The sequence below is a fragment of the Vipera ursinii genome (genome assembly GCF_947247035.1).
Source record: "Vipera ursinii genome assembly, chromosome: 2".
In the NCBI taxonomy this organism is placed as follows: Eukaryota; Metazoa; Chordata; class Lepidosauria; order Squamata; family Viperidae; genus Vipera; species Vipera ursinii.
Window position 1 is genome coordinate 28,111,688 of NC_139513.1, and position 23,383 is coordinate 28,135,070.

The 23,383-nt window shown below is 40.5% G+C and overlaps 2 protein-coding genes across 6 annotated transcripts in view; one reads left to right on the forward strand and one right to left on the reverse strand.

Annotated features, from left to right (window-relative positions):
* The window catches only part of ARIH2 (ariadne RBR E3 ubiquitin protein ligase 2), a 38,339-nt gene extending 32,558 nt beyond the window's left edge, over positions 1 to 5,781 (reverse strand). For 2 of the 3 annotated variants that reach the window (XM_083354820.1, XM_083354818.1), the window contains exon 1: positions 5,721 to 5,781. The gene's annotated coding sequence lies outside the window, so the exon portion shown is untranslated. Of the gene's footprint in view, positions 1 to 5,569 lie in introns of all 3 variants that reach the window. The other variant, XM_083354819.1, reaches the window with a different exon arrangement.
* A 9,823-nt stretch (positions 5,782 to 15,604) lies between these two features.
* SLC25A20 (solute carrier family 25 member 20) overlaps positions 15,605 to 23,383 on the forward strand; it is a 32,745-nt gene continuing 24,966 nt past the window's right edge. For all 3 annotated transcript variants that reach the window (XR_014491686.1, XR_014491687.1, XM_083356077.1), the window contains exons 1-3: positions 15,605 to 15,811; positions 18,883 to 18,975; positions 21,404 to 21,531. Coding sequence is in view for 1 of the 3 variants with exons in the window: in XM_083356077.1 (XP_083212203.1) it covers positions 15,695 to 15,811; positions 18,883 to 18,975; positions 21,404 to 21,531 (338 nt within the window). In the remaining 2 variants the exon portion in view is untranslated. The remainder of the gene's footprint in view (positions 15,812 to 18,882; positions 18,976 to 21,403; positions 21,532 to 23,383) is intronic.

The following is a 23,383-nucleotide window of genomic DNA, read 5'->3' on the forward strand; positions in this document are numbered from 1 at the left end:
TAACAAGAAAAAGCTTTCTAAGCAGTTTCCCTAATTTTTTTTTTAAAAAACCACGTTATGGCTGGCCAGAAGGAAGAATGCCTCTACTGCAGGGGTGTCAAACTGCCGGCCCATGGGCCGGATGCGTCACAACAAAACCACGCCCACCCCATTGCCGGCAATGGGGAAAAAGCTCTGCTACGTCGCGCAACGTCACGTGACGTCGCGAGTTTGACATGCCTGCTCTACTGGGAAGCCATAAGCCTTGGATGTCACATAGCAGAATCTGATAGCAGCAATGCCCATACAGTCTACTTGGATGAGCTTAAAGGTAGAAAATATTAAAGAAAGCGTTCTTTCTAACCATGTAAAACCTAAAGGATTAAGGTTGTCACTTCAAAAAGAGTTTCAAATATTTCTTTATGCAAGGATCTGTGTGCAATATGCATCTTTGCTACATCTCCTGAAAGAGTTTGACCATGATATGCCAGACAACTGAACTTTCAAAATGACTTAAAGACAAGCCCAGAGTACTCCACCCTCAGTAATGTAAAACAGAAGTGACCATAAACAGAAGTGGGTATGTTAGCAATTTTGAACAAGAGGCTCTTAAGATATTTCTGCCACCAGATTACCAAATAATAAGGCTGCCAAGCTCTCTCTCTAAAAGTAGACACTATGTCCAAATGAAAGTATGTTTTACCAAGAACTGACCTTGTTGTAGACAGGACTGGTTGTGTCATTCCAAGACAGGCAATCTGTCTGGTTAATTAATTCTGGATGTATCATTGTCCTCACTGGTAGTATCAATATTTTTCAAGATATCCCTCATAAATGCTTATTCATAAATTAATCTTAAAGATGTTGCATCTAGTCATAAGTATAGATTACTGGGGGGAGGGGAGAAAAACTATGCATTGAATAGATAACTAAAACCTATGTTATCTATTCACTGTGTGGTTTGCCTTTTTTACTCAATTCAGTTTTACAAAAGGATTAGAATATAGCACACTTATTTTTAAAAGGCATTTAATACATCTAAATGTGTATTAAACACATGTATGATGCTTGGTGGCTAGCAGGAAAAAAACAGGAAGAAACCAGCCAAAATTAAAACATAAAATAAAAAAAATAGTGAGAACAGGTGAGAACCCTCATGACATCCCAAATTAACCTAAGCATAACAAAGAAACAGGCTCATCCATACTATGGCTATTCTGAGGGAAAATTAAAATATTCTATACAACCAAAGACAAGTCGATGCCTCAGAAATGTTGATATTACATTTTCATATATGTGTGGTAAGAAATATATGGTAAGAAAATCTCAGCATATCAATATTATATTCCTTCATTAAGTAATTCAAGACTGTCACACAAAATACTTTATACCATCCACACTGAAAGTATTCAAGAGTTTAAAACCTGTCTCAGTCTACATTTTCACTCATATAGGTTATCTCCTGTCTTCACACAGAAGTTGCAGTAACTTAAACTGGGTTTCTCTTACATTTCTGTCTGGGCCTGGCAATGAAATCTAAGTAATAAACCCAAGTAGAAGGGAAGGGAGAACAGGATAAAATTTACCTGTAACTTCCAAAGCATAGAATTCTGTTGCAAAAGATTAATTTAAAACTAGGTGATATTTTACATGGGAAGAATATTACGTTAACTGTGAACATTACTTTCTCTCACAACAATGTGTGTTCATCTGAAACTACAAGCAAGGGCTTAATTACTAAATTTTAATGTTGCTAATTACCACTGATTATGTATGATGGGCCCAGAGTTCTCAACATAACATCTAAACTGTATTTTACTAAGTTAAATAAATAAGTTAACTTCATTCCATACTATTCAACAAAACCTGAATGCCTAAAATTATACTTAAACACAACTTATAAATCTAAAATAGGCTTGCAACAATATAATAGGATAACATTTCTGCAGTTTACAATAATGGTTAAAATAGTAACGGCATGACTATATAAATCACTGCGATTCAGTTTTTGAACACAGATTAAATCTAGACTATAAGAAAGCCCATTCTTCAATTTTGCATCTGTGCCAAGAAGAGCTAGTTCAAAGGCTAAGAGCTGACACATTTCATTAAAGCAATTTTTAGAGTCCACTTTGCTCCTCTAAAGAATACAAAAGATGTATGAAAAATCAGGGCCCAATTATAAATTACATTGAATTGGTGGCATTTTCTTCAAAATATTCCTTTACTCATTTGATGCATGACCTTTGAACATTCCTATATACGGGTGTGGTACGGTCCATATAATTGCTTTTACCACAACCCAAGACTATCCAATGCCCTTCATATCTGGGGATATAATTCAATAATATATTAACATCTTTAAAGTTTAACTTCTTACCACTTGGATAGTAATAATATCTAGCCTACAACAACCATCCTACTGATGGACACAACCAGGGAACACACACTAATGCACTAATGTGTGCGACTCTATGTGTGTGGGTGTTTTTTAAGTATGTAGCTTGAGTCATTGTAATCAGTGTACAGGCTGAAAATAAAGTACAGGCAGGTTTTAGGGGAATTAATGAGAAACAAGCAATATTGCTGATGCAAACTGAGAAAGACAAAAAAATAGTAAAAAGAATAAAAAAAACAAAACCCAAGTCAAACATTTTTGTTTTCTTTTCTTCGTTGATTGCAGTTGTTGACAGTTACTATCTGCCCACTGGCATCCTTTAACTTACCAATTTGAGATTGGAATCCCTATCAGATTGACTTTGCAATATTTCTCACTATTTGTTCTGAGATTTTCTGTTGTTTCTCAGGTTTTGGCAGTCCCTTTTTATAGTCAATCTTAATAACTTTTTTTGACTTCATTCCATGGTTCCCTATCAATGAGGTTCAGGACTTCAAAGTTATTCCTGATGTTCTCTTTGAAAATTGTGGTGATACGCTCAAGATTATATTGTGACAATTGGCTGGCTTTCTTTTTCCATTATAATTTTTATGTAGAATTTGCACAAATTTTGGTATGATAGTCAGCTTCTGACCATATCTTTGTTATTACAATTGTACTTTTCTACTTTTTTCTACCAATAATATAGTCAATACAAAGTATGTATACTCCATCTAGTAATATCCATGTCTATAGGATTGTTTTACATATTTGAAGACTTTTCAAAATAACTTGTGTGTGTCTCATAATTTGATAATGGTAGGGGCTCTTTTGAAAAAGGATTCCTTATGCATGGATAACAAACAGAAGTCCTTGCATTTTTTTATACTTATCGCTATCTCATGTAAATCCAAGGACCTTTCTAGATGTCATTTGTTTCAGTAATATCTAAAATGTATTGGTATATCTAAATTCACTGAATGGGCACTCTAGAAGATTTATTGCATTAAAAAAATCATCCGCTCTACATCTACACAATACCAAAATGCCATAAATTGAGAATTTCATTGTAAGTTACTATGAAGTATTCTCAAAGAATCTTACTTTTCAAATCTCAAACAAGAAGGCAATAGTTTACTGTGTTTATTTTCCTGTTTCCACTGCATCTGTTTGATCAAACTTTGAATTGCAAAGAAGTTTAAAGAAATGGTTCCATATTGAAACATGCCATGTAGGGCTGATAAAAAGTATAATTCTATTCATTGGGATTTAATTGTACCTATCTATTCACCAACAATTCCCAGTTGTTTCCATGAAAAACATTTCAGTGCTGTCAGCTAGCCATTTTCCCCCTTAAAATATTATTCCAATGCAAAATTAAATTAAAATCTCCAGCTACAGTTTTCTGGACTATTTGTAAACTCAAAAGATTTACCACAACCACAAAAATGCATTTGAGGCATTTAATATTCCTCATTATTAACTATTAAGTTATATAACACCCACTGGTATTCAAAATATCCTTTAAATACATAGTTGGAAGATTTCTTAATGACATTCACTACTGTTCTTGCAGTTTTTGAATGCCTATTGGTGCCTGCCAGATTTTCTTTTAACTTTACATTCAGACTATATTTTTAATCTAAAATATAAGGCAGCATGCTTTATTTTGTGCTCCTCTTCATCATTCCTTCCCCCTGATATATTTAAGCTGTTGATGAACCCAGGAAATACCATGAAAGGTTATAAAATATTAAATTTGTTCATTTCAAGCATCTAAGATTCTTGCTTTTGTGTGTTACAGTAACACTGAACTTTCCTTGGAAGGATGGATGTACTTTCTGGTACACCATAGTGCATTTAATCAGCATTTGCTTTTATTTTAAAATCTCTCGCAGAGCAAGAAACCCAATTTATAATGTCTCAATGCAGCGAAAAGAAAAGTGTAATTTTGTGTGCACAAATATTTACACAATAAATTCCTGTAAAATGCCCTAGGATCCTTTTTTGGCTGAACAGCAACAGGAAATGCTGTTAATAATTAAATCTCTTCGCCTCTCTTTGGCTAGCACCATTTTGAATCAACTTTGTTTAAAAACTATAGTTGTGTTATCAAAGAACTTGTATACTATAGTAGATAACGTAGTATTCATCCAAAAAACGTTGTCCAGAAATACTATATTTTGAAATAACTAGTTTTTAAAGTATAAAGCCAAGACTAATTTAAAAAGTCAGATGAACCATTTCAACAAAATAGCCTGCTGCATTAAAATTAAATCAATAACTTTTTATTGTAGCAGTTCTCACTGTAGTCACCCATCTTCTTACGCATTCAGTAAGTTCGCAACCAGCAAATTCTTTAAAGAAATTATAAAAGTAATGACACTTAGCTGAATAGCAGTTAGTTGCAACAAGAAAGCTCACAAAAGCAATCCTGGCACAAAATTTGGAGCATTCTGAACTTTTTTTGCCAAGTCAAAGTTCATCTGGAAGAAGAAAATTGCCCCACACCACGTTGCAAATTGTGCTAGTGCAGAAAAATGGCGGATTAAGAGTTCAGAATACCATTGTGGCACATTTTAAAATTAATTTAACTCTTCACCATTACATTTATTGCCTAGTAGTCTACACTTTTTAAGCAGCAGTTGCATTTGCACCTCATTTGAAAGCAAGGTTACACGGATATCACAGTAACTCAACTTCGCGGTAAGCAGACAAAGCAGCTAAGAATTATAGGGCAATTTTTTTACCCTCATTTAGAATTTTACTCTTATTATTATTAAATGTCACTCGGACAACTATAGAAGCGATGTGAATCTTTTCTGGGTAGAAAGTTACCGCATGATTTTAAAAACAACAACAACAACACCCCAGCTCTATCCCACAACTGGTTTTTCCCACCATCACTTCCCCCCCCCTCCCCAAATAATCTTCTTTTCGCAAAATTCTGTTTAATTTGGATACGTTGAGAATCAGCGATTTGTCCCAGCCTCCCTCCCCCTCTCCCCCAACTGCTACCCGGCTTTCCCAACTCCTCCTTCGGCCTCCAGCTCCGGGAGTCAAAGCAGGGGGAACTAGGGCCACATCTGTCCCGCAATTAGCCCGCCTGCAATTCCACGAAAGGGAGCCGCAGCCCCAGGAAAGGGAGAGCCTCCTCCATTCCCCCCTCCCTCCATGTAAACAAGGCCCGGCTCCCTTTCTCTGCGCGCTCACCCAAAGTGGGGAGAAGGCCGGGCGGGACCGGACGCCCCTTCAGCCGCGCCTCAGAGCGAGAGCCTCGGCCGCTGCCCCGCCGACCAAAGCGGGTGTAACCCGGAGCGAGGAAAAAGGAGAAGGGAACGACAACAACAACAAAAAAAATCACCTTCCCCCAAGCTTCTCCATCTCTAGCCGGCCCACTATGGCTTGAGGACCGGAAGCTCCGGTCCCTCGCGGAGCGTCGCTTCCGCCGCTAGAAATGGCAGGATGAGAAACGCAAGAAGCCCAGCCTAGAGCGTCGGGCCCGGGGGAGTTAAAAAGGTCGAAAGGCAACGCTGGCCGGAGCGAAGAGGGCCGATGGGCTGAACCTCTTGGACGTGGCGGTGTAGTAGGCGATAGACGCTCTTTTTCCGTCAGCTTCAAAGCGATCGGCCTTATAAAAGAAATGTAGGGTGCCGTGAATTAATGGAATGAAATGGGAAGGGAAGGGGGTATTAACAAGAGTCCGGCCCTTAGGTGTGTTTTGATTGTAGTTTTTAAATTTGGTTTTTTATTGGTTTAAATCAGGGGTCTTCAAACTTGGCCCTTTTAGGACTTGTGGACTTCAACTCCCAGAATTCCTCAGCCAGCTTTGCTGGCTGAGGAATTCTGGGAGTTGAAGTCCACAAGTCCTAAAAGGGCCAAGTTTGAAGACCCCTGGTTTAAATTGTTCTTATTTCTTATATTGTTTAATTCTCTTTTAATTTTTGTATTTATATCTTTTTAACTTTTTATTGTTGTGAGCTGCCCTGAGTCCTCAGGGAGAAGGGCGGCATATAAATTTAATAAACCTTAAACTCTTTGGAAGCGTCGAGTCCTCCCAAAAATCACAGGAATGGTAAAGTCTCAATATTGGGACTAAAACCACGCGTTAGCATGGAATAGTGTTTAAGCTTTGCTTTAAACTTAGGTTTGGTAGAGATTCTTCCATATTCATGCATGCTTAAGCTGGCTATTGGATAGTTTGCACAACACACTGAACTTTTCACCAAATGGGCTAGTTTTGCAAAACATGCTAAGCTAGAGGAAACATAACCAAGGATCACTAACGTAGGTAGTAAGCACGTTGGGTGAACAAAAATCTTGGTTTTTCCTGATCCTCCTCCTCCATAAGTATTGGACTATGGGTACACTTTTGAACTTATAGTGCTGGAGAAGACTCCTACGAATCCCTTGGACTGCAAGGCGATCAAACCGGTCAGTCCTAGAGGAGATAAACCTGACTGCTCTTTAGAAGGCCAGATCCTGAAGTTGAAACTCAAATACTTTAGCCACCTAATGAGAAGGAAGGACTCACTGGAGAAGAGCCTAACGCTGGGAAAGGTTGAGGGCAAGAGAAGAAGGGGACGACAGAGAATGAGGTGGCTGGATGGAGTCACTGAAGCAGTAGGTGTGAGCCTAAATGGACTCCAGAAGATGGTAGAGGACAGGAAGGCCTGGAGGAACGCTGCCCATGGGGTCACGATGAGTCGGACATGACTTCACAACTAACAACAACATGGGTACACTTCCCAAAGTCTTAGCCATCATATCCAAAGATGGCGTACAGGTGCCCTTTCAGAGTGACAATTCTCGGGAATAATAATAATAATAATAATAATAATAATAATAATAATAATAATAATAATAATAATAATAATAATATAAAGTTGGAAGGGACCTTGGAGGTCATCTAGTCCAACCCCCTGCTAAGGCAGGAAACCCTATACAAATGGCTGTCCAGTCTCTTCTTAAAAACTTCCAGTGTTGGAGCAGTCACAGCTTCTGGAGGCAGGTTGTTCCACTGGTTAGTTGTTCTAACCGTCAAGAAGTTTCTCCTTAGTTCTAGGTTGCTTCTCTCCTTGACTAGTTTCCATCCATTGCTTCTTCTCCTGCTTTCAGGTGCTTTGGAGAATAGCTTGGCTCCCTCTTCTTTGTGGCAGCCCCTGAGATATTGGAACACTGCTATCATGTCACCCCTCACCCTTCTCTTCATTAAACTACACATACCCAATTCTAGCAACCGTTCCCTATATGTTTTAGCCTCCAGTCCCCCAATCATCTTTGTTGCTCTTCTCTGTACTCTTTCTAGAGTCTCGACATCTTTTTTACATCGTGGTGACCAAAACTGGATGCAGTATTCCAGGTGTGGCCTTACCAAGGCATTGTAAAGTGGTATTAGTACTTCACTTGATCTTGATTCTATCCCTCTGTTAATGCAGCCTAGCACTGTGTTGGCTTTTTTGGCAGCTGCAGCACACTGCTGGCTCATATTTAAGTGATTGTCCACTAGGACTCCGAGATCCCTCTCACAGTTACTACTATCGAGCAAGGTACCACCTATACTATACCTGTGCATTTGATTTTTCCTGCCTAAATGCAGAACCTTACTTTTTTCACAATTGAATTTCATTTTGTTAGATAGTGCCCAGTGTTCGAGTCTGTCCAGATCCTCCTGTATCTTAAGCCTATCTTCTGGAGTATTGGCTATTCCTGCCAGCTTGGTGTCATCTGCAAATTTGATGAGTTCCCCATCTATCCCCTCATCCAAATCGTTGATGAAGATGTTGAAGAGCACTGGGCCCAGAACAGAGCCCTGGGGCACCCCACTACACACTTCCTTTCATGTAGATGCAGTTCCATTGAGGACCACACGCTGAGTACGGCCTGTCAGCCAGCTACATCAAGTAACCAAATAAAAGTGATTTTAACTACACTTAATTGCATGATACGTTGAACCATAAACTAGCTAAACACGTTTCAGCCTAGCAAATGATGCAATTTCAACCAATGCAATTTATGATTCATGGTCAGTTTATGGTCATCAGTCAATCAACTGGGTCATGCAAATCCAGAAAATGAGATTGAGTAAACAATGGTTACATGAAGAATACTATGTGAACTTACCAATTGTGTTCTGTGAACTCAGCCAATGTGATTTCTAAAGTATGGCTTATGTTGAATGTATTTCATAAACTCAGGTGTTTATTCAATTATTTTGGGGTACACCGCTGTGGCCATTCCAATGTTTAAATCTGAAGTCTTAAATTTCAGTTGTTGGCATACTGGCACTCCAAGCAGGAAGAACACAGCTGCCTCCCTAGCTAGGATCAGCAAAAGTCAGAGCATCACTTACATGAAGGACATTCCTTGAAATAGTTCCAGGATGGGGAGGGTGGAGGAATAAATAACTTCTACATTTTTATTTAGAAGCCTGGTAAATTCTGCTCAATTGTACACACACCAGAGCTGTGACAACGTTTGAATGAGAATCTTATGAAGTCCATGAGCAAGAGTGAAGGCTCCTTCCACAAAGCACTGGGCGACTATCTCCTTCATAAGCCCAGGCATGGCTATTGAGAGCCTCTAGGACAATGTTACATGCATGCACTTACATAGCTATTTTTCCCCCTTCAGTTCCCAAGGGAGCCTTGTGACTACACATGCACACACACAAATGGCCTGGAAAGGTCCCTGAAGCATCCAGTTTTGGTACAAAGATGTTGGGACTAGAAAAGGTCCAGAGAAGAGCAATAAAGATGATTAGGGGTCTGGAGGCTAAAACATGAATGCTTGCAGGAGCAGTATGTATAGCCAACGAAAAGAAGGACAAGGAGTAACATGATAGCAGTCTTCCAATATTTGAGGGAATGTCATAGAGAAGAGGGTGTCCAATCTATTCTCCAAAACACCTGTGGACAGGACAATGGAAACTTATCAAGGAGAGATCCAAGCTAGAACTAAGGAGAAATTTCCTGAGAGCAAAAACAATTAACCAGTGCTTGTCTCTAATAGTTGTGGGTGCTCCATCTCTAGAGGTTTTTAAGAAGAGATTGGACAGCCATTTGTCCAGAATAGTATAGAGCAGGGGTAGGCAACCTTGGCTCTTTTATGACTCGTGGACTTCAACTCCCAGAATTCCTGAGCCAGCTATGCTGAGGGGAAAGGGAGAGGTTTCCAAGCTGAGCCATGCTGGCTCAGGAATTCTGGGACTTGAAGTCCACGAGTCATGAAAGAGCCAAGGTTGCCTACCCCTGGTATAGGGTTTCCTGCTTGAGCAGAGGGTTGGACTAGAAGCCCTCCAAAGTCCCTTCCAGCTTTGTTATTCTGTATTCTGCAAGCACTACCGCAAGCCTTTGAGAGGAGGTGGTTTCTCTGATTTCAAAGAAACTGCTCCTTTGATCACACCAGCACACTTGGTGGGGTGAACCTTGAATGGTTTGCAAGGCCTTAATACAGTAGTTGCTTAAAAGGAAGTCCCATTTAATTCAATGGAGTTTCTATAAAAAGATACAGATTAGATCAAATTAAAACTCTGCCTTGTCCATCTTTTCTCTTTTCACAGAAGTTCACAAACAAAATGGATATTGAAACAGTGGTTTCTCCCCTCCTGTTTCCCAGCAGCGATTCTCTCCTGGGTTCATGCATCACATTAAGCCATATTCTAATATAATTTGTGTAATAGCCAACTCTATTTCATTCAATAATCCATTGTTAAACCTTGGTTTAGCATGCCGTGAATGTACTATGCTATGCTAATGTACATACACAATGTGAATATAAATGGGTGTTCAGACTAGAGGATGCAAAATGACTATTCTAGTCACAATCTTTCCCCCCTTTTTTCAATCAACTCCCAATTACAGTGAAACAAGACAGTGAAAGGAGGCAGTTTTTTCCCCCATCCTATCCAATATCCGTGGAGTTTCCACAAACTTTGGATGTTTACTTTGCAGTGTTATCCAATATGGAATTGATGGACAAGTGGGTTACTCACAGAGTAAATGTATATATGATACAAAACTGGCTATCTCAGCCTCATCTATTCATGTTCCGGCAGCTCCATCTGTATATCTTTTCTCAACCTTAGCAAATTCAAGCACACTGGCTGGGGAATTCTGGTAATTGAAGTCCAGACATCCTAAAGTTGCCAAGATTGAGAAAAGATTGCCTTAAGATATTGACTACTAAAGATTTGGTCTGATTGCTCTTGGGGGGGGAGGGGGGAGCAACGTAGCCAAATATAATTAAATGTGACAGGTGTGCTCAGGGCTTTTTTTCTCATAGAACGCTCAGAACGGAGTTCCGGCACCTTTTTTGGATGGAACCTTGTAGGGTAGGCAAGGCAGGTTGTATAACGTGTGAGTTCCGGCACCTTTTTCTTTTACAAAAAAAGCACTGGGTGTGCTGCATTGGGCAAATAATTTGCAGCTACAAAATCTTGACATTTTTAGCACAGAAAATACAAATGTCTTCTGTATCTTCAACTCACATGTTAAACAGCTAACCTACAATAAAGTTTACCATTAGGTGGCAAAAGAGTTCTCACTTTATCATTCTTTCCAGTGGGAACAAATGCCATGTGCTATTCTAGATGTAATCCTTAAAGCAGATTGGACACAATCAGCAGCTGTTTTTTTATTTGAAAAGCAGAGCCAATTCATGTCAGCACAACTACTTCGTATATTGTATTTCTATCTTCCTGGCACAGATACTAAATTACTTAGAATGCCATCTAAGAGCGTATAGGGTTCATATTGTTTAACATTTAACCAGATTCCTTGCAGAAACCATTCAAATTCTGCTTTGAAAATAGTAAAATCAGTAACATACAAACTTGCTTATTTTGTGAGCAAGTTGATTCTGTTATGTACCAATAAAGGAGAATATTTGTAGCTCAGGGTCAAAATGAGGTGTCCTTGATGCTCTCTGAGCTTGGTTGTTTTCTTGCAGACATTTCATTACCCAAACTAGGTAACATCATCAATGCTATATGATATTACCTAGTTTAGGCAATGAAACGTCTGCAAGAAAACAACCAAGCTCAGAGAGCACCAAGGACCCCTGCTTGAAATACATGTTATGAAATTGAGCAATATGTGAATTATATGTATATGTCTCTCTCTCTTGCTCCCCTGATGGTGTTTTTTTTCCTTGTGAAAACAAGGAAAAGCTACGTGGGTATGACATTTACTAGAGAGATAACTTGTCACTGCACGTTTTTTTTTGTTCGTCAGAAAGTTCATTTCTAACTGTACATTTCCCCTGCTCTCTGCACCTGTGGTGATAACTTATCTGGTAACCATAGTGAATCCCATATGACTAGTTATATTATGGTTTCAGTCTGTTTAGTGCGCATGTCTAGAAAAAGTTCCCAGAGTTATTTCTTTATTGTGTTTCACTTTGCTGTTACTGTCTGTTACGTTAGGATGTAGTTAGCTAGCTCTCTTTATAACATATATTTAGTTGTTATATTTTTGTAAGTAAAAGGTATTTAGTAAGATTATGCGTCGTGTTTTTATTGCCTTCCTGCATGCACATCATGCATTCTCTGAAGCACGGTCCTTCGCCCTCTACAAAGGTGATTTTACCTTGACATTTAGAGAATAACTGAAACCCAAAAGACAGAAATTTCAAGGGAAGTTTTTCACCAGTACCTCTTGCATGCATAATTAGCCATCAGCTTATTCAGTTTACTAGTAGGCAATATTTTGTAGTGTGGGGAAAAAAATAGCCAAGCCAAGCAAATTGCAAGCATGGGCATATTAGTAAAACTAGTTTATGTCAACACCATTCACTATACATCTCTACAACTTTCTAGCTTTCCAAATTATATTTGCCTCCTTCATACACCACTTCATACATTGCCTTTCGTTCTTTAAAATATGCACCTCTTTTTGGTTTGCCCTTTCTCTTGGTCCATTCACTCTTTACATATTTGCCGTGTGATTTAATCCTCATTTGTCCTCACTATGACTAAACCCCTCCATTTAGACAAAGGAAGTCCTACACAATTTACAAAATGAATCATCAATTGTAAGTATCTCAATTCAGTGCTTGGAAGGAAACCATTGTCTGTCTGAAGGGACATCCCTCCAGATTGTATAATAAAACAATATCTGCTGCTTGGAGCAACAGTTGCTGGAATCTGCCAAAACTAGAGGAAGCAGATGGGTCTTGCCCACACTCAAATTTTTTGTGATAGGCATCATTGCAATAGGGAAAAAAAACTTGTAAGATAGATTTGGCTTTGGAAGCAAGGCAGGAAATGACTTTAGTGGAATTTCTCAAGGAAAGACAAAAAGACTATAAGCATACACAAACCAATTTTCATTTGCTACTAACCACCACAGGTTTCTATTATTTGAGTACAGTACAGAGATTCCATCTTTGGCTATAGGAGGAGAGATGTTACCTCCCATTGATAGAGCACGCAATCTGGGCGTCCTCCTAGATTCACGACTCAGTTTTGAAGATCATATTGGAGTCGTGGCTAGGGGGGCATATGCCCAGATTCGCCTAATATACCAATTGTGCCCCTTTCTGGACCGAGATGCCCTACGTACAGTCACCCACGCACTCGTTACCTCCCGTATTGACTACTGTAATGCTCTCTACATGGGACTGCCCTTGAAGACCACCCGGAGGCTTCAGCTGGTGCAGAGTGCAGCTGCACGGGTAGTGATGGGAGCACCCCGATACTCCCATATTACACCCCTCCTGCGTGAGCTGCATTGGCTACCGGTTGCCCTCCAGGTGAGATTTAAGATGCTGGTACTTATCTTTAAAGCCCTACATGGCTTAGGCCCGGGATACTTGCAGGACCATCTGCTGCCAGGAACGAATTCCCATCGCCCAGTATGCTCACACAGAGAAGGCATCCTCAGGGTACCGTCAGCTAGGCAATGTCGGCTGGCGACCCCCAGGGGGAGGGCCTTCTCTGTGGGAGCGCCAGTCCTATGGAATCAGCTCCCCCCTGAGCTTCGGATGGCCCAAAATCTCCAATCCTTTCGCCACGGCCTCAAAACACTCCTATTCCACCAGGCTGACCTGGACTGACAGGCATTTTAATTATATTTACAACTTTTAATTTATTTTTAGTTTTTAATTTAAATTTATTGCACAGATGATTTTAAATTTAATTTTTATCTTAATTTCTGTACTTATTATATGTTTTGTTGTTAGCCGCCCTGAGTCCTTCGGGAGATAGGGCGGGATATAAATCCCATAAATAAATAAATAAATAAATAAATAAATAAATAAATGTCTGAATGCCCACTAGTTAGCAACAAAGAGACCTAAGAGATCTAACTTCAGCATGTGTTTTAAATGAACAAGCCCTAAAATAGGCCTTGACTGCTGATGACACATCTGCGTTTCCAACTCTAGGGGCCGATGCTCATCTCCGTTTCAAAGCCAAAGAGCCAGCGCTTGTCCGAGGACGTCTCCATGGTCATGTGGCCGGCATGACTAGATGCCAAAGGCGCATGGAACACTGTTACCTTCCCACCGTAGTGGTCCCTATTTTTCTACTTGCATTTTTGCGTGCTTTCGAACTGTTAGGTTGGCAGAAGCTGGGACGAGTAACAGGCGCTCACTCTGTTATGCGGCACTCGGGATTTGATTCGCCAAACTGCCGACCTTCTGATCGACAAGCTCAGCATCTTAACCGTGTCCCTTTTAGCATGTCATACATCCAGCCTATTAATCCCATAAAGGTTAAATTTAACCCCAGTTTTGAAGATTAACCTAATGGTTGTATCTTACAAACTATCTTGGGGATTAACCAATATTTATTTCTACTGAGACTAAAAGGATGTGCTATAAAGTCACTGCAAAAAGGAGGTTTTTATGAATCTTTTCTCTGCTACAATTCCAAATTTTCCCTCTCTGTGGCTATATGTCAGCCTCGTAAAGGTAGTCAAGACCAGTCAGGAAGCATACCCAGCGGAACTAGCTCCACTTTTTTGTAGGGTCTACTGTACATCAGCAGAATCTTGGAAGTCTGAAAGTACATCAGTCCACCATCCCATTTACAGCCCCCAAACTAGCAAGGGTCCCTTCCTATACCATATATAGTAAAATGGGGAATATCTTTCTGCTAAGCCTACCCACAGAGGTGCAGGACTCAGTTGCCCCAACACTGATCCCATGTTTACTCTTTTTAATTTGCTCTGCTGACTAAATATATGGGGCATATATTTAGAAATATGTGGGAGCCTCTCTCTCTTTATTCTGACTAGGAGGAATGTAAAAATGGCCAGTTCATAAAAATCCAATTCTTACAAGTTCTTGGTGCAGAAAGCTGACTCAACCGAAGGGGCTTTGTCATTTATACTATGCAAAGAGAGCTGGTATATTACATATTTTGGCTTAGCTTCTCACCCGAGTGCCCTTTTAACCTCTTCAAATTACCAGTGTTCCCACTATTTGCCTTTAGAAAAAAGGGCAGATCAGAACTTGAACAAGGAGGGAAAAATGGATTAGCAGATAAACTGAATGTTGTGACTGTGTGCACATACAGTAGTATCCTAAACATTAATCATGGGGGAAAGACTACTCTGCTCATCATGCCAGAGATAATCAAGAAACTTCTTAGCTTTGGTTTCATCCTCCTATCCAGTCAATGTTATGAACCCAGCCATCTAGTACTTCCTGGGTTTTGTTATTATTGTTTGCAAAACAAAGAGTTTTGAAAAATGTCATATTTGATCTTCACCAAAAGGCCAAATATGGTAATTATTGTCCATATTACTAAATTAATATGGAGTTCTAGCATCATGGTTAGAATTTACTTGCACTTGAAGGCAGGACAAGAAGCAATGGATGGAAACCAAGGAGAGGAGCAACCTAGAACTAAGAAGAAATTTCCTGACAGAACAATTAACCAGTGGAACAACCTGCCTCCAGAAGTTGTGAATGCTCCAACACTGGAAATTTTTAAGAAGAGACTGGACAACCATTTGTCTGAAAAGGTATACGGTTTCCTGCCTCAAGGGGTTGGACTTGATGACCTCCAAGGTCCCTTCCAACTCTGTTATTTTATTCTATTCCTATTCCTATTCCTAGTCAATACATATATTTAAAACGGAACAATAGAAACTGCAAAAAAAAAACACCAGCAGCTTGTTACGGAATAACTTGCTAATATAACAACTCTTTCCACGAAAGGCATAAATCGCGGGTGGCGGAAGCAGGAACAATAGCAGCCTCTCTAGGCATTTCGGAGGCTCTCCTTTTTTCCGCCTGGTTGGGGAGGGAAAAGCAGGGTAAAGGTTGCTTGGAGAGGCGAAGCAAGAAACTGGGAGAGTTTTGTTGAGCGGTCTAGCTTCCGAAGCAGCTATGGCGGAACAGCCTAAGTCCCCTCAGGCACCTATTAGCCCGGTAAAAAACTTCTTCGCGGGTGGCTTCGGAGGCGTCTGCTTGGTCTTCGTGGGACACCCACTGGATACGATCAAGGTGAGGGGGGGAAAGGACTACAACCCCCGGTAGACACTGCGCGAATGGAAAGGCGAGGCATACGTTTAAAACAAGGGTCGATGAACTACCATTCCCAGAATGCTCTTTGTGGAAGGAGCCTCAGAACTCCTGAGCAGGGACAGACTTGACACCAGTTTAAACATGTGAAAGAGCAGAGTTTTAAAAATATGTTTATTCGCATGTCAGATTTGTAACCCACCTTTCCTACAAGATCTCAAGATATATGTATACAGTAGCATTTCATTCTGTAATTTTTTTTTCTACAGCAACAACCTTGTGTGGTTGGTGGAAGGGTGTATGTTTTGGTGATAGTCCAAAGGCACTCTGAGCTTCTGTAGCTGAGAATATTTTTCCAATCTAAGTTTAAACTTTATTTAGCACATTGGCTCTGGACGCTTGGATCATTACTCTTCTTCATAATCCTAAGTACATGCAACAGACTAACCTATGGAACAGTGAACTATAGTTTGTTGAACAAGCCTAATTGCTTGGATTGGACAAATACGATGAATCAGAACCAAACTACTTTGGCTGTGATCACAAATGCACTAAGCTATAGAGTAGCTAGCCCATTTTAGTCTCATGATGGGCATGCCCATTCAATTGCTGGCATAACGCACACAACAGAGTCTCTAGGTCAGAAACCATTGTTGGGCACAATACTTTGCAGGGCATAATTGGAGATGTTGCAGTTGACTTTTAAAGCCTCAGACAACTAGGTCCTGCTATCTAAGGGACCACCTTTGTGCTTAGAGACTTGCTCAGTTGATAAGAGGAGACGCCCTTTTGCCTTCTGGCATGCAAGAGATTGTCTTCTGTTGATTATTTATTTTTTTATGTTGTAATCCTTGAGAGAGCCAGTTTAGTGTACAGATTAAAGCATCAACTGAAAACCAGGAGATTTGAGTTCTATTCTCACCTTGGGCATGAAGCCAGTTGAGTGGTCTTGGGCCAATCACTTTCTCTCAGCTCTAAGAAACAGGCAGCAGCAAACTAATTCTAAAAACCTTGCAAAGAAAACTGCAGGGACTTGTCGAGGCAGGCTCTGAGAATCAGACAGGATTAAATAAAGGGGGGAAAAAACATCCTTGAACATTTGCCAGAATACAAAAGTGAAGCCTAAACTAAGTAAAAAGGTAAAAGGTGATTTTGTTTTTTTAAAAAAAGCAGAAATAAAAGCAGAGAAATGTGGCATTCCTAGATGCTCTGCTATTCCAAATTAACACATATCAACTGATTCTTTTCCATATGTCAGTCACAGTCCCCAACCTCTGTACCGGACCATGGGCTGTTAGGAACTACTACTTAACAAATCTTTTTATTATTTATACAGTTACAAAAAGATTGGATCTTAAAATGATATAACTATTCAATATACAGCTTTATTTGTGTATCAGATTTAAATGATAAAAAACTGGAGATAAGTACACTGCCAACACTGATGTTTTCACGTGCATCTTTGCAAAGATTTAGTCTTCAGATATCTTCCAGTACTGTCCTTATTGTCATGCTTGTATTTAAAAATGGGTAAAATAAAGGATACTTGAAAATATATTCTGTAAATACAAAGGCAAAGATTTATAGGTGGAAGTTACCATTTTGTTGGGGGATAGGTGATGAGCTTGTGGATATCTTCTTTGGCACCAAAATCACTACTGAATATGCTGCTAAGAAAACTGCAGGGACTCATCAATTTATTAATCAGAAATCAAGATTGATTTGAAGGCACCAAAACAATAGCAACAACAACAAAAAAACGGGTTGATAGGAGTAAGAATTCAGAGAATGTTATGGTAGGTCATTAATTTCTAATTGGTTATGTCCCCCATGGAAACTGTTTTGTTCATTTAATTCATTTATTCAACCTTGGCACTGCTCAACTCCAAACTGACTCTGGGTGGGGTATATAAAACCAAACAAAAAAGAAAATATAATAAAATTATAAAAGAGAACCAAGAACTTACAGTGTCTCCAGATAACACATGTACCCCCTCCCAAACAGATCCGACAGGGACCCCCAAACAAATCCAACAGAGACCCCAAGTGCTGGAGCCCAAGGCTAGAATGCCAAGCTTATGACTGTCCATGCTTCTTCATCTAGAAGCAAAGCTACTACGGTAGCATTCTATGTTTTCTATTTCTTTTGTGTTTCAGGAGATATCATAAAGGTAGTCCTTGATTTACAGCCACAATTAAGCCCAACATTTCTGTTGTTAAGTGAGTTTTGCCCCATTTTATGACTTTTAGGACACTTTTAACAGTTGTTAAGTGAATCACTAGAGTTGATTAGTTAGTAATAGGGTTGTTAAATGAATCTAGCTTCCCCATTGACTTTGCTTGTTGGAAAGTCACAAAAGGTGATCACATGACGCCGGGACACTGGCCATCATGAATATGAGTCAGTTGCCAAGTGTCTGAATTTTGATCATGTGACCATGGGGATGGATGCTGCAATGGCCATAAGTGTGAAAAATGGTTATAAGTCACTTTTTTCAGTGCCGTTGTAACTTTGAATGGTCACTAAATGAAGGGTTGTAAGTTGAGAACTACCTGTATTTAGGCTTTGTATTTGTACTAATCCTAGTAGAAAAATCCCGCTATTTACTTTTTAGATCTGGAGATCTGATTGATCTGAATGCCAACTGATAACAACTGTTCATCTGCTTCTTAGATGCACTGTGTCTGTTTCCCCTTTCATTAAAAAGTAACTGGTAGAATTGGGAAGGGCAGATCTGCCAGTGGTGGAGTATATTTCAAAGGTCTTGGGTTCAATTCTCTATCTCCAGATAAAGTGGGGGGAAATCCCCACAAAACATACTTACCCAACCTTTTTGAAGCTGCTGCTGCCATTGTTGGATATACTGAGATGGACAGACCAATAGTTTGTATTATTATGAGAGTGTTTTCTGAGTTCCTTGAAAAAGAAGAGGAATGGGTGATTAAATCAGATGCGGATGGATATTTTCACTTGAAACCTGTCTCCTAATAAATGGAGTAAGTAAACACAAACGCATCTTTCGTATTCCTTCTGTGTTCCTTATATTTTGTAGGTCAGACTACAAACTCAGCCGAAACCTTTGCCAGGACAGGCTCTTCTTTATGCTGGGACCTTTGACTGTTTCAGAAAGACTCTTGTGAAAGAGGTATTTTGCCACCTCACTTGCAGTGCCTACCAGACATGTCATATTTTTAATGTATATTATTGGAATGAATTTGTGTGGGAATGATACTTGACACTTATACATTCTTGGAGTATAAGCTTGATCTTTTTTTCAATGAGAAAAACTAACTAATGGTGAGACGGAAGGAAGCTGTCCAGTTTTTAGGCATACATATTTAAAAGGTAAGAGTTCTTTGTTCTTAATAAATCATGATTTATTCTTACAAGTCCAAGCCACAGTATGCCTTGGGTTCACGCATCTTGATCTTTTAAACCACCACAGTCATGATTGTCAGTGGTTTACAAAAGCATCTGTCATATAATAAAATAGTAATAATAAAAATGGTCATAAAAATTAAAAAGACAGGCAGTCCTCAACTTGGGACAAAAATGGAGCCCCAAATTTTTGTTGCTAGGCGAAACTTTTGTTAAGTGAGTTTTGCCCCATTTTATGACTTTTCTTGCCACAGCTGTTCAATGAATCACTGCAATTGTTAAGTGAACTTGTTTTCCCTATTGTCTTTGCTTGTCAGAAGGTGGCAAAAGGTGATCACATGACCTTGGGCCACAGCAACGGTCATAAATATGAGTCAGTTGCTAAGTGTCTGAATTTTGATCACGTGTCCATGGAAATGCTATAATAATCGTAAATATGAAAAACAGTCTGTTATTTTTTTCAATGCTGATATAACATCGAACAGTCACTAAATGAACTGTTGTAAGTCGAGGACTACCTGTATTTCAGTTGGAACATCTGGACAATTCCTAACCTACCATCTTCACAAGCTGAAACAATCCTCCAGAAGAGTTCTGTTTCTCTAAAGGACACTAGACTGAACTGTATTAGTGAGCAGTTACAGAGTATCGGGGCTGTGATAAAGAAGCCTCTTCCTTCTCATCTTGGTTCTTCTAATCACTAAGTAATGGGAGAGGAGTAACAGTTTTTTCTGAGTTGTTTGTATGAGATGGAGGGGTTTGGGTTGAAGAAGGCAGCCTTGCAGATATCTGGCATCAGGCTATGTAAAGGTTTGTACGTTAAAAACAAAACTTTAAACTACATCCAGCTTAGCAACTAACACAGGTTCTGCAACGTAGGAGGAGTATGTTCATGACACCTAATGCCAGTTAGCTCGGAGGCTGTTGTATTTCATACCACCTGCAGTTTCTCAATGCTTTTAGAGGCAATCCCACGTGTTGCAGTACCTGAACTGGATTACCGGCCTTACCAACTCTGTAAGTGGAATCTTGGAAAAAGATGTCTGTATGATTGGACAATTGAGATCCCTTTGAACTGGGCAGAAACCTCAAGTACCGTATATACTTGAGTATAAGCCGACTCGAGTATAAGCCGAGACCCCTAATTTTACCCCAAAAAACTGAAAAAAGTTATTGATTCGAGTATAAGCCGAGTATAAGTATAAGCTTGGCCCCTTCTTAGCAACATATCTATATTCTGTGCCACGACGAGCCGCTCGTTGACTCTGGCAGCATCCCGGAGCTGGCTCGGCCGCGGTTCGCAGGGTCCGCTCATCAGGCTGCCAGGCTTCCTGGCACCACATCCCGCAGGGAAGGTCTGCTAGGGAGGCGGCAGTCAAGCGTTGTTTCCCTCCTCGTGTGTGTGTGTGTGTGTGTGTGTGTGTGTGTGAGACCTGCGGGAACGGCTGGTAGAGGTGGCGGCAGTCCGGCGTTTCCCCCCCTCATGCATGCGTGCATGTGTCAGACCCGCGGGAATGGCTGGTAAGGAAGCGGCGTTCCCCCCCTCCTGTGTGTCGGGCCCACGGGGCTTGACACACAGAGAAACACAAATGCCGGACTGCCGCCACCTTTACTAGCCATTCCTGCGGGTCTGACACACACACACACACACGCACGAGGGGGAGAAACAACGCTGGACTGCCGCCACCTCTGCCAGCCCTGCAAGCCTCTGCCGCAGGAATGGCTAGTAAAGGTGGCGGCAGTCCGGCATTTGCGTTTCTCTGTGTGTCAAGCCTCGTGGGCTCGACACACAGGAAGGGGGGGAATGCCGGAATGCCGCTTCCCTACCAGCCATTCCCGTGGGTCTGACACACACGCACGCACGAGGGGGAGAAACAACGCTGGACTGCCGCCAGCTCTGCAAGGCTCTGCCGCTCCCTTCTCTCAGCAGCCTGTTCCGAACGAAGGGACAGTTCTTTTTTTTTGTTCACTGGAGTATAAGCCAAAGTGGATTTTTTCAGCCCGAAAAGTGGGCTGAAAAATTCGGCTTATACTCAAGTATATACGGTAATCCTTGATGTTGTATAGGTTGGTTTCTCGGCTTCTCTTTACAGTATATGAATCATACAGAAATTCTGTTTTATTCTTTGTGGTTGAGATGAGCAACCATCTACATTTAAGAAATAAATAATATACTGACCTACTATTTCTTACAGGGTTTCCGTGGCTTGTATAAGGGGATGGCAGCCCCCATTGTTGGAGTAACTCCCATGTTTGCTGTGTGCTTCTTTGGATTTGGCTTGGGCAAAAAGCTGCAACAGAAGACCCCAGATGATATCTTGACGTGAGTAATGAAATTGTTCAGACTATTTCAGGGATGCACTCTTGAGGTTTTCCAATCTGCTCTTATTTTTTTTTAAAAAAAATACTCATTCCATCATTGCAGCCAAAATGAAGTTTTATTTTTCTTGGTTATAAATAGAGTTTTTTTAATAAAAAATATAATAAATCTGGCAAATTTTAAAGTTCCTCAAAACGTGGGACTGATTACACTAGCTATAAACAGACATTATGTGGGTTGTTTCTGTGTAGTTCTCTTCCCAGGCAAAACAGATGGCCATTCAGGAGGTTTTTACTTCAGTATGTGTACATCCTAAAAGGCTTGTAACACTTTCTCTTCATAGTGATTCAGAGTACGGGAAGTCTTCATGTAACGACATTAATTGGAGTAGGAATTTCTGTCGCTAAGCAACATGGTCCTAAATGCGACATCACTTAATCATGCTGCTTAGCAATGGAAGTTCTTGCACTTCCAGTTGCTGTCATTAAGCAAATCACCGTAGGTCATTTAGTAAGGATACCGTGTTTCCCCCAAAATAAACCCTATCTTGATTTTGGGGGGTGGGCCTAATATAAGCCTTACCTCAAAAATCCCTAGTTTTGGAGCGAGGCACACACCTAAAAATCAAACTAGGTGTGTATGGGCTGGAGCTTCCCCACTGGCCAGCACCCACTTACCTTGCAGCCAGGCCTCTCCTTGCTGGCCCACTTCTTCTGAGGCCTCTTCTGCAGCCAGGCCTGTATTTCTCAGTCACAGGACTTTCCAGAAGGCCTGTGCAGCCAAGAACCGAGCTACGGATTCAATCTATAGCTCAGTTCTGCAAGACCTCAACAGCCAAGCACCAAGCTATGGATTGAATCCATACCTCAGTACTTGGCTGCTTAGGCCTTTTGGAAAGGCCTGACTGCAAAATGCAGGCCTGACTGCAGCTGCAGAATTTTGGCCCCAGAAGAAGTGGACCGGCTGGGTGGGGCTGTTGGTGCCGGAGGTGAGGTAAGGCCTACCCCGAAAATAAGACCTGGTGCCTTTTTTGGAGACCAAAAAAAAATCCGGTCTTATTTTCAGGGAAACATGGTATTATGTGGTCGCATTTATTCTTTCTGCCAGTTTCTTCATTAAATTTGCTTGTAGAAAATGTAATTTGTTGTTAGCTGCGAAGTCGTGTCCGACCCATCGCGACCCCATGGACAACATTCCTCCAGGCCTTCCTGTCCTCTACCATCTTCTGGAGTCCATTTAAGTAAAGAAGGTTGCAAATGGTGATCACATGACTGTGGGGAATGCTGTGACCATTATAAGTATGACACCCATTCATTCAGCACAGAATGAGACAATTTGCCACAACCAACTCTCTCTGGCCATCTCGCCGTGGGACAACTAGCTGTGAGACAACTCGCCGTGGGACAATTTAACAAATAACAAAAGTTAAATTAATTTCAATTGTACCATATAATAAAATAAAGAAAGCCAATCCAGATACACAAGAGTTACACTGATTTTGATGAAAACGTAGTCACTAATAATAAAAATAACCAAATGAAACAATTAATACAGTGTTGAATTGTCCCATGGGTAATTGGCCGCGGCCAGTTGGCCATGGTGAGGTGGTCATAGGCGAGTAGTGTTAGATCCCATTCAGCACCATTGTAGGTTTGGGCAGTTGCTGAAGGAATGGTCGTTAAGCAAGGACCACCTATATATAAATTTCATCTCTATGGCATGATAACTATTCTGTAAGTCCCACCTTTGTGATGTACATCACTCATCCTCACTACATTAGCCATCTGCCCAGCACGTTTTCAGTTCTCTCTCATCAACATCTAGGTCATAAGGAATTACCAGATTTTACAAAAAT